The sequence below is a fragment of the Ctenocephalides felis genome, unplaced genomic scaffold (genome assembly GCF_003426905.1).
Source record: "Ctenocephalides felis isolate EL2017-DRISC unplaced genomic scaffold, ASM342690v1 CF-g0.4_SCAFFOLD_01492, whole genome shotgun sequence".
Lineage (NCBI taxonomy): Eukaryota > Metazoa > Arthropoda > Insecta > Siphonaptera > Pulicidae > Ctenocephalides > Ctenocephalides felis.
The window spans coordinates 18,214,194-18,227,125 of NW_020537646.1; the positions used below are offsets into that span (position 1 = coordinate 18,214,194).

General features: G+C 25.5%; 1 protein-coding gene across 1 annotated transcript in view; it reads right to left on the reverse strand.

The window, feature by feature from the left end:
• Positions 1-9,827: 9,827 nt before the first annotated feature.
• LOC113370499 (nose resistant to fluoxetine protein 6-like) overlaps positions 9,828-12,932 on the reverse strand; it is a gene marked incomplete in the record, with an annotated part of 27,667 nt that continues 24,562 nt past the window's right edge. The window contains 4 exon segments of the mRNA XM_026611172.1: positions 9,828-9,955; positions 10,052-10,160; positions 10,241-10,383; positions 12,452-12,641. Of these exon segments, the coding sequence (XP_026466957.1) occupies positions 9,924-9,955; positions 10,052-10,160; positions 10,241-10,383; positions 12,452-12,641 (474 nt within the window).

The following is a 12,932-nucleotide window of genomic DNA, read 5'->3' on the forward strand; positions in this document are numbered from 1 at the left end:
CAAGGATCTCTTGAAGGATCTGCAGGTTCATCACAAGGGTCACAGGATCATGATCATCAGCTGATCACTAGTCCTAGGAATGCCGAATATGAAGGATTGAACTTCAAAAGGTAATTGTAATTTGATAGAAATTTGTTTTTTTTTTTTGTTATATTTTGAATTTGATGATTTTATTGAGTGAAAATTATTTTATGCATATGTAGTAAAAAATAACTTTAAAAAATTACAACTTACTCTTATTTTTTTATTACAAAAGTATTACGTTTATATTCTAAGATACATTCCAATACGTTTTGAAGAATAATTAAAATTATTATTTAGTTATTTTTCAATTATTAATCAGCAAACCGTAATCAATAATGGTAAATTTCATATATCAATAAGTACAAGGTTTTACTTTCACTTACAGTTAGTATTTATTATGCGATGTTTTTTTTACAATATTCTTCGTATGCTTTTCGTGATTCTACAAAATTGTACAAAATTTTTATTGGACAGAAATCTAATATTACACAACTTACTTATTACCCGAGTATGTATTTAATGGCGCATTTACGTTTTTTTTTACGATCGTATTTTCAAATGATTGCAGGCTTGACAAAAGCTTTATTGTTTTATTGAATTACGATTTCTGTGACTTTGCTAAGTTTATGTCTAAATTGCGACTATGTTAAGCCAAAACCATAAAATTTTAATAAATTGAATAATTTTGGAGAGAATAATAAATGATTATAAATATAATCAACGTATCGTAAATAAAATGCAACTTTTCGGGGAGCTTTTATGGTTGATATAGTGAAACCTAATTATCTATTGGTTTAAGAAAATTAAGTAAAATTTAATGCTTAGTAATTCTATTCGTGATTCAGGTTATAATATATGCCATTATTGATAAGAAGGTACTTGAAGTGATATTTGAAAAAATATGAATTTTACCTTCACAATTAATAGGAATATAAAACTTAATGATTAATTAAAATAACTTAAGGTTCAAATTTATTTATTTAAAGTTAGGCCAAATTAATTTTGGGTTATATAATATTTAAGTAAATTTTTATATATTCAATAATATTATTTTTGATACTAATTATATATGTTATTCTTGCACAAACACTTGACTTGAATAATTCGATAGACGTAATGATCCTTGTTTAAAAATTACGTAATTCATTTTTAAATTAACTCATTATTGTGTCTTAATTTTATTTCATTTTCTTAATATAATTTGCATGCAAATTTTTTCCACGATTTACTAATTTTATGAACAATTAACGTGTGATTGAATTTTTTACACATTTACATTTTAACTGCACAATCTTTGTAGAAGTGTGGTACATTCATTATTATGAAATTTTAACACAGAGAAATTTGTTTTGTTACAACCAAGCTAGTAAATGATATTCTAATCATTTGTGATTTGCATGAAATGTGAGTTTGTCACTGAAATTTTTATTCCTTTCATCTATTTCTACTTTTAACTCTAATCGCATGCAGCTTTCACGAACGATTATTCGGTTTGGGACAAGATACCTATGGGTACAGGTGAGAATTAAAATATTTTTCTGTGTGTTTGTGTAATTTTTTTGAAACATTATTAAATGGTAATCAAATATACAAAGTAATCAATTAATTAATATATGTTTCATTTTTTTCAGCGGGCTTTTGGAGAAGAATACTGATGGTGTGCTCAAGGCAGCAAAATCTGGTGATATTAATTTGGTATGTGATAGTACAGTTACAAATAAAATTTATTGAAAGTAAATAATTTATGTTCATGATTATTTTTAGCTCAAGGAAATGCATTCACAAGGATATTCATTGTTAACATGCGACTCAACAGGCCAGACTGCCTTACATTATAGTTGCCGATATGGCCATAAAGATGTTGTCAAATTTTTAATATCATATGCACCTACTACAATCATAAATATGTCGGATAATGAAAAGTAAGTAATACAAATTTAAATATAACATTAATGAGGACTAAAACCAATAAGGAATTCTTTGTCTGATATCTTGCAGTAGTTAAACCAATATATGAAATGGTAATGGGAAATCTCCCCTAATTCGAGTTGAAATTTAACTCAGTTGACGAATCTGCCCTAGGCGGTACTACCCATTATTAATTATTGCCAACATAATTTGTTCAGTTTATATAAAATTTACTACAACAGTATTGCTTTATAATTTTCCAATAACCATCAAGTATCCCTCGAACGGGCATTTGAATATTCACTCAATTATTTATTTTTTAGGGGTCAAACAGCATTACATATTGCTGCAGAATTAGGCAGGAGATCATTTGCTGCTTATTAGTCGCAGGAGGTGCGTCTCCCATATTAAGAGACCAACAAGGACGTACTCCTAAAGCACTGGCTTTATACGCCGATGATGCCGAACTTGCTGCATACCTCGAAAGTAAGTAATATTTAAATTTATTTCGTAATTTTAATGCTTAATTATTTTTTATGCATTTCATATTTTTAATTCCTTCATTTAAACTCACCATGAAACGTGTACAGTGTGCTTTACAACTTTTCTTACCTTGAGAAAAAAATTTAAATCCTTATCTTTGCTGAGAGTACTGACCAAATAATTTTATAAACTGTTATCATAAACTAATAAATTATATCAGAAGTTAGTTCATTGCAAAAAATCGAATGTTTTATAAATATGATGCATTTGATAAATTTCACATATATACATGATTCCACTTACACTCATACTCATACTCATACACATACTCATACCTATACTTATACAAATAGAAACCAAATTTAAAAAACAAATACAAATTTAAATTAGTTATTATTTAAGTTTATTCAAACATTTCAAACAAATAACAAAGGTAATTTATGGATTAGAATGTTTGTACTAACTGTTCATTCTAAGTCGTCTAAAGTTCTTAAATCATTTCATTTTTGCATGCATTTGTATATTGAAATATATACTAATATAGTTATATTCTACAATGTTTCATAAATTCGTTTCTATAATTTTTATAAATATTCTTAATGCGATTTTCACACATATAACATAATATATGATGACAATAATAATAATAATAAATAAATAATAATAATAATAATAATAATAATATTTTTTTGTAATACTACATTTTCAATGTATTTATAGAAACTTAACGAGATTTGGTGAACCTTCAAATGCATGGGTTTTAATATATTATAACATTTTCAATATTTGAGCCAAATTTAATCTTACATAATTATTATTGTTGATTAGAGCTTGTTTATGAATAAATAAATAAGTAAATAATTAAAAAGGTATTAAAAAAGTTCACATTCGCTTAATGAATTAAAATATGTTTCCACGTCATTTGCATACAACTTATTTTATTTTCAAATCGAAGAAATATTTTATGAGCTTAAGGCATATAATAATTTATAATTAATTGCAACTTTCTTGTGAATAAAATAAATAAATAAATGAAAAGTTGTAGAAAAAGTCACTTATGTCAAAAACTTTAACTTAACTTTTTATATGCATGAATTACATTCGTCTCATAAATCATTAAAAAAAAGTATTATTATTAATTCATCATTATAATAGGAATTATTTCATTTATTTGAAATATTTTACACTTTTGCATGATGCATTACATACAAAGTGGCACATATTCTGTAAATATATTTCATCTTTGAATTTTCGAAATCTGAATGTTTGCTGAATGTTCTGTTTGCAATTTATCATTTGTTTTCGTTTTAATTATTTTTCCTGTCAATCATTCATCATCACCATTATTGAAAAAACAATATCACATAGTAGTAATTATTAGTATTGGGTATATATAAATTTCGTGATGAATGTTTGCAGGTCAGGAGCAATTTCACGTCGTCTCCGACGACCACGAGACTGTCGTTTAGCTGAAACATCCGACAAATTACCCAAATAAATTATTGAAATATCCGTAACAAATCTAATATTCAATAATTCATGTGTATTTTTCGTTTCTTCGTCACTAGACTGTGATATTAAACAATTCATCGGAATAACACAATCGGCAAACGTAAAAGGTGGAACAATAGAATTTATATAAGGATAAAACCAGAGCTATTTTCTTATAAAGGAAATAGTGATTTATTACATATTTGAGTAGTTTTATTGTTTCATTTAAAGGCTTAACTTTCTGAATCTCTACATCTCAATTAGTATTTTAAGCTTTGATCAAATTAATATTTCTTCTTGATGCGAAATGAATCTCATTAGTGCTTCTTTATTTGTTATATAAATTCAAATACTATAAGGATTGTAGTATTGAGCACTAATGATGGCTAAAAAATCATCACCTTCATTGCTTTAATATTCTATTATTTAATATAAATTAAAATAAAAATATTTATTATCTAAGCAAGTTTTATCTCGTGATATTTTGTCGATGTTCCAGGCGATTGAATCAGATTTATCTATTCGTTCGAACAATGTAATATAACTATTGATATTAATAATGTAAATAATAAGCCCACAAATTTATTACAACATATCAATTACCTAGTGCTACATTCCATTTTAGTAATTTTAGTAATTCGAAAGCATGTGAATTTCTGAAAGATTGCGATAGAAAGGTGTAAACAGGGTACAAATGCTTTCAATTGTGTAAATATAAAAATATGACGCTGCTAGAATATTTTATTAATACTTATGTATATAAGATTTTTGATAGATATTTAAAAATTAAATTATTTCAGTATTATAAATAAAAATTTAATATTATATACGATTTTAACAATCTTAAACATTTTGCCTAAAAATTTTGATAACCAAGCCATTTCATCTGTTGCCCCCAGATGATCTTTGCTTGAGTTATGGATATATTTGCATTTTGATAATTATTGTCAGAATTTTGTGTTGTGTCAGTAGAAAAATGTGATAAACCCCAATTATCTGTTCAAAGGACTCCAACTTTGCTGATATTTGGTAATAATAGAAATAAAATTAAACCCATCAAAACTTAAACTTCAAACTTATTCTATTCAGGATTGCACTAAATTCTTTCTGTATATCTCCTAAAAATAAATATTATATTTGTGACATAATTTGTACTCATTATCCAAAGTTTTAGGAGCTATACAAGAACATAAAGATATTATAATTTTGTCTAATAAATATCTAAGATATTGATTAGTCATCATAGTGAACTATTTGCACGTTGTTTTAATTTTTATTAATTTGTTTCTCAGTTTTTTTTTTCAATTATACAATTTGCTGACACAACACAAAATAATCGACATTATTCTCTTTTCAACTGAAATCAATTTTAATATGAATAATATTATCGTTTAGTATTTTATGATAAAACTAAAATTATTAAATCATGTAACTTTTATAAAGTGGTTCTTAATAATTAAATAAACTAATTTATATAATATATGACAAACTGTATAATAAATTAGCAAGAAAATTACTTAATAATGTAGTGTTATAGAATTTAGCATCTGACAATCCCACACTTGTAAAAGATTATACTTAAAAATCGTGGTGAATAAAAAATTATAAAATAATCTCATTCAATCGCCTGGATATCAAAATAATGTAAATATATCTAACTATTTATAAGTAGCACCTAATATTTGAAACTCACTATAAATATATATAATAAAAAATATTTATATTTTAGTAAAGTACTATTTAATACAAGAGCGATATTTGACAAGCAATTGATAAATTTAAATCATGTATTGTATTTGTAAAAATAACATAATTTATAAATATTAATATTATATTTCGATTGAGGAATGTAACAAGGGAATCTCGTTATGTGTTTCTTTAATAAATCCGCGCTGTTCCCAGTTACAGGAGCATCAATGGATGGGTCCAATTGACATCATAATACAATATCCAAAATCAATATTAAGCTTTTACTGATGACTTTTCGTAATTTTTAATTTTTCAATAGTCAATGTTGACCTTTGTAGTCTGTTTTCCAAAGATTAATTTAGTTTGTCTTCAGCAGACGTGGCTGCTAATGATAAAATATAACGTAGATGCTAAAAATGGCATGGTCAAAATTGATCATGGACAATTTTATCTTCAGTGCTGGATATACGATTTTTTAAATATTATTGTACCCTGTTGTCTCGAATAATTCAATAACAAAATCGAAGTGGGCAACTTGTTTTCTTACATGTAATTAGTAAAAATTGAAACATAGCCATTAATTGAACAAATTTAAAGGATTTGTGAGCTTTTGATAGTTATTTCGAGTTTCAGAAACTGTTGGTGAACTAATAATATCAATCAAGTGATTTTTACCCACCAATGTACCCAAATTTTATTTTTTGCTGAAACTATATAGGCATACTGAAAATAGTAGGTTTCAAATGTAAAAATAAAAAATAGACTAATACCAAAGATTATTTATGTTTTTATACGTCAATTTTCTAAAACGTTTATAAATTTACCTCTCATATAATAATACATGTTTAACTATTTCACCTTAATAGATTTCCAAAGGTTTTACGAAACCATAATTCAAACAAAGGTTTGCTAAAAGCCATGAAAAAAAAATTTTTGAGAGAATATATTGAATAAATCCTCAAAATACTTAAATATATAATAAATAAAATTTTACTAATTACATCTAAGAAAGCAGTTCCCTAATTAATTATTGTAAATATTTTAACACTCTTGAACAAACCTGAAATAATTCACATAAAATTTATTCATATGCTAAGAGTAAAAATTTTGCCACTAAACATGATAGTTTTTTTTTTTTTATTTCTAATTAATATAATAAACATGACTAATTATAATATTAGTTAATACAAGCAGAATTATGTCGAGTGTTAAAATATGAGCATAAAAATAATATATATTCACATAAGTTGCTCAAATAAGTGAAACTAATTTTTATGGCACGTTTTGTCCTACTAATATGTAAACTCAAGCAAATGTCTTATGACTTATATATAAATTTATAAATGTCATCAAAGAAACTTATGCACCTAAATATACTTTCAATTTTATATAATTCAAATGTATGATAGTCATATATCCCAATACTTCGATGTTTGAATAAATCCTTAATAATTTTTTAAATATATTTACATAGAATTTAAGTAATTATAAAAAAATAATGGAGATGCCGCATCTCTTATAAAAAGTTTGAATTTCTGGTCTATAAATTTCTCAGCAACAACACCAATACTATATTATATATTTATAAACCAATATTATATTCATATCGAATGCACGTTTGAATAAAGTCTAAGTGAGTCAATAATAAAGATAATATATTAGATCTGTAGCTTAATAAGTATTAAATAATTTATTATATGCTTGTCACGTTTCATATAATTAGAGCACCCCTTGTTATAAGTTTTAAGGCGTTTTAAATATTTTTCTTAATAATAAATCTGAAGAAAAATTTGCAAATTTGATGCATGATACAGATTTATGGATTTGTCACATATAAGAGTAACACTAATGGTAATAAATGGTTATAACATTATAACAAAAATGGTATAAATAACAATCTGATTTGAAGTAAAAGATCTGAGAAAAGACGGTAGCTCATTAGAATTCTTCTCTTCCCAAAATCAGCTCATAATCAGATAGAAACAAATTATTTTTTGATTAGGTATTGATAAATAATTTAAGAAAAATAATGAATGAATATGGGTAAATTTGAAAATTGTGAATGAGTTCAAAAGATTTGATAATTTGGACGTTTGTTAACATATTTTACGACACTCATATATAGGGATAGTTGAGTGTATGTCGTCCATGGACGACATTCGTAACAAAAGGGTTAAATTTATTTGATGAATGAAATTCTTCAAATTTAAATGAATAATATAAAAATGTCAATAGATCATTAATTTTCCTGTACTATTTGTGAATATTTCAAATACAAATTGTGTTCTTATATGTGACAAAATCCATGCCTACCAATAAACCATGCTTGGCATCTTATCGTTTATAAATTATCCCGTAATCGTTCCTTAAAATTTTTGCCATAAGATGATTATAATTGATTCATATAAATATAACTATTTTTACTAATTCGAATAATCTTTATTGTAACTATATTAAATGTAGTCAAGTATGTGAATCTTTAAAGTTCTCACACTTTTTCAACCAATTTATGGGAAATTATGATAGAACGCTTGGCACTGCAAGCACCAGGGAATTTAAACTAAAACATAATATATTAAATATTCCTTATTACGTATCTTGCACACGAAAGTTTAAAAAAAACTAAAAGCAAAAGACAGATAATCATAGTGTAGATTTAATAGAGGTTCGTTCTTAAATGTTAATCTATTTTCATACAGACTCCGAAACCTTGAATAACTTTCAAAGATGATTATTTTTGATCAAAAGTTATTACTATAAAAAGTATATGTAATTACTGTATAATAAAAAATTGGAACCAAATTCAGAATGGATATATTAAAGCGTTTCAACATTAAAAGAATCAATATATCTAAATTTATAACTGATAAAAATTTTAAAAAACATATTTTACTATTGATATTGTAAAATAAAGAATTTAACAAAATCTTGCGTCTCAGAGTACATATGTATAAGTACTAAATGATATTTTTGTTAAATACCAATTTTAGCTAAATATTAATTCGATTTCATATAAAAATTATAAAAGCAACAATCATGACACATGCTAATTTTAAATTAATTTAAATAGCAATCTTCTTGGATCAAATTTAGTTGATTTTTATTGAGTGAAATCATGGATTGATAGCTGGTGAATATTTTTTTGAAAATTTGTAATAGTTCAATTATCATTGATAAAACGATGTTTTTTTTAAATACGCTTTAGAAAATTTAAATTTTTTATCGAATAAAATTATTTAGAGCATTTGGATGAAATTATACTGAAATCATCTTGAAAAAAATCATTCGGTAAAAATTTTAATTAACGCCACATTTGCGATTGCTTACCAATAAAAAACCAAAATTTTGGAAAAAAATTTAACATTTTATAAGCCTATAAAAATAATCTAATATAATATGGTGAATTATATAAAAATATTAGGTCAAATTCATGAATATTCATTAATTTCTGAGCTTGCTCCAGATAATCTTGACTAATTTATGACATAAGATACATAAATATTTCAAATTAATTTAGTTCAAAATAATAAATAAACTTATAAAATTGCGCAATTTATTTAAATGTAGGCGATTTATATCCATAATCTTAAATCATTTGATACTTGGACTTATTACAAAATCTTTTAAGAAAATAATTCACGAATAATCTTTTTACGATTTCTTCGATTTTGCTTATTTCAAAAACTAGGTACTATAAAATGTGATCATCATTAGTCCTAACTAGTAATTTATTGTAAATTATTTATTTCTATCGTATAACTGTTAAGTTTTAGGCCTAATTATAATAATTTTTATGATAGATTATACGCTGATGTCATTCTATCATTTATTATATAAGTTATTCAACATATATATTTAGAATTACAAAATAAACGAAGCTACACAATTTATTAATGTAATTTATTACATATGAGTAGCAAAGTGAAGATCTGTAGAATGATAATAGAAGTTCATAAAACGAGTACATATATTATTAGATTATAATTACATATTTCTTACGTTTCGACCTCATGGACATAAATATTTGACCAAATTGATTTCAGCAAATTAGACCATGATTACACACCTGTATGCACTTAATATTACTAGACTTGTAAAAAATAAACAATTAATAAATAATTTGATTCTTAAAAATTTATTATGTATTTTTATTGAACAATTAAATATCACAAATTAATTTAAATATTAATAATTAATATAATTTAATTAACCTAACTTATTAACTATACTTACTGTAAATTATGCATTAGAGATATATTTGGACTTTATGTTTCATCACATATCTTTAGATTTCCTTAATTTAAGAAAATCAAAATTGTTTGAGGAAATCAACTCGTTTTTATATGGCCATTTCTTGATTCTAAAAATTTGGAATAAATAATTAACATAATTCATTTAAAAATTATTGGTTTAAAAAATAAATTGAAAGACTAAATTATTTTTTTAAATTAATTACCTTTACTTCTTTGGACTATGATTTTCCTTATTTCCAAGAATGGAAATTCTATAAGCAATGCCATTGCTATTGATGCCATGAATATAAAGGTCATTTCACCCAACGGAAACTGAACATATTATAATATTATTTAAAATATTATTATTATCATTGTTATAATATAAACTTTAATTTAAATTTAATACTTACGACTTGTAAAAAGTTATAATGCATAGGTTGTCTTGCTATTCCTATGTTATAGAAGAAAATTGGGAACTGCGTTAAATATAATGCATAAGCAATATTGGAAAAAACTCTGAAGCCTTTCCAACGCAGAAAATTAGATAATAATCCTGAAAAAAAATTTAAGAATTTAATATATATATATATATATATATATATGCGTGTGTGCGTGTATATAAAGTTTCAGATGGTAAAATATTATGATAGAGTTGTTTTTGGGCATTCATCTAAAAATTAATTTATTAGAGATTAGAATTAGATTTGTACTGAGTACACCTCATTTATATGCACAATAATTAATACAATTTTAGTGAAGAAAAATGTTTTTATTGTCGAACGTTTCGGGTCCTGATTTGACCCATCTTCAGTGCGTACTAATAATTTAAACAAAAAAAAACAGAAAAAAACAAAAATTATGATACACCAATTAATATCACAACGAGTTATATGACATCATCAAATAAATAAAAATAAAAAAAATGTAAAGATTTAAAAAGCTCTTCTTATCGAAACATGTTATACATTTGGAATCACTTGTTGTGATATTAATTGGTGTATCATAATATTTGTTTTTTTTTTAAATTATTTGTATGCACTGAAAAAGGGTCAAATCAGGACCCGAACGTATGACAATGAATACATTTTCTTCACTAAAATTGTTTTAATTATTAGATATCTATGTGTGTATGTGTATTGTTCATATAAATCGGGTATAATCAGTACAAATATAGTAGTTTCACTACTTTATTTGCTCGATTTACCATGATTATACATACAAAACGCTTGTTTCTAAGGGGTCATTCATTAATCACGTGAAAATTGAAAGCAAATAAGAGTTTTACAAAAAATTACGAAAATTTACCAATTTTTTAAGTACTAAAAATACACGTAGTGTTGAATCGGAAAGAGGGGGTAGTTTTGAACATCACCATGTACCACCAAGCGGGAGGGAGGGGTCCAAACATCCTTAAAAATTGATCACGTGAATAATGAACTACCCTTAATTAAACTATTGTCTTAGTCTCAATTTTACTCCATTAAGTTGAATAATTTTTCTAACATTTAATTCATACTATTTGTTAGGAGGTATATAAACAAATGTTTTAAAAAAAATTGTAATAAACACCTATAAATCTATAAGATGTGCACACACATTTTTGAAAAAATTATGCACAAAACTAGCAAGATCTTATAGAGCACACTTAATAAACATTAAGGGGCACAACTAGTGTGAAATTTAAAAAAAAATCGCTATTTAAACTTTCCCATATTTCAATAGGTTATACCTTTAAAAATAACATACCAAAATTTTAAATCGATATCTTAAATAGTTTTTGAGTTACAGGCATTTAAAGAGTATATATATAGTATATAGTATATCGATCATTTATTCTTTAAACGCGTTTTTCTCGAAACAGCATTTTCCGAATTTGCTGCAGCGATTACTTAAAAACAAATGTTCCGATCACTATCAATTTTTTTACATGTTATATATAAATAGTTCTCCGTAAAATGAACTATCGATTTTTTAATCGGATCAAAAATCGAATTTTGGCAGTCCAAAAACGACCAAAATTTTGGGTAAAATTCGACTTTTTTTAAAAAAACGCCGTCATTTTGTCAATTTTTGATTTTTTTTCTTTATCATAGTTCATTTTACAGACAATATTATCTAGTTTAACTAGAATTTTTTTTTTTAAATTTTATCCTCGTAGAAGGCCGAAATCACTGCAGCAGTGAAGGGCCTTTTTTTGTCGAGCGGTTGGAGATCGACGATAACTTAAAAAATATTTAATTTTTTTCTTCAAAAATTTCACTGTGTATTCTTAAAACATGTATAAATATATACCTAAAATTTTTAAATGATTGATAAAGTATTTTTTTAATATAAACTCTCAAAAATTACCTTTTTTTAGGTGGTTACACTAGTTGTGCCCCTTAACTTTGGAAAAAATATAAAAAAAAGGTTTGCGCTTTACTAATAAACCAAGAAGTACTACTAAGTTTGGTAAAAAACTTAACATTAAGAAGACTGTTGCCAATATAATTTGAATTTTCTTAAATAAACATCTATATATCTATAGGGTGTGCATAAACATTTTTGAAAGATTTATGCCCAAAACTACCAAGATCTTTATCGATTCTATTAACTAAACCTTCAACCCTTATCAAACATACCGGCATATCCTTCCCTGACCGCCAGTATGATCCACCACAGGAAAAGTCCCCATGTCAGGGGCGCCAGAGCCGCAAACCAAGCCTGAGGCAAAGGGTTGTACTGATAACCCTGTCGTCCTACAGGGAATGGAAGGAACAAAGTTATTGCAGCAATCGATAGAGCCACGTACCATCCGTTTCTCACTTGTTTCTGTAATATAATAAAATATTATAAGCGAATTACCATGTTGAGAAAAAGAAAGTTGAGATATTTGTTTAGTTTATGGCCGGACAAAGTTTGGAGTGATAGATGGACGGGAAGAGGAGTATGGAGGCTTATGTCGCAGTAATGGAGAAATGAATTTTTATTGTTTAAATTTTAATACAGAAGAAACTTGTTTATCCAGACTAACAACCGCGACTAATTTATACGTATGTACATACCTACAATTTGAATTTTCGCACGTATAATGCTGCAGTTTAGTGTATGTATGCAAATCTA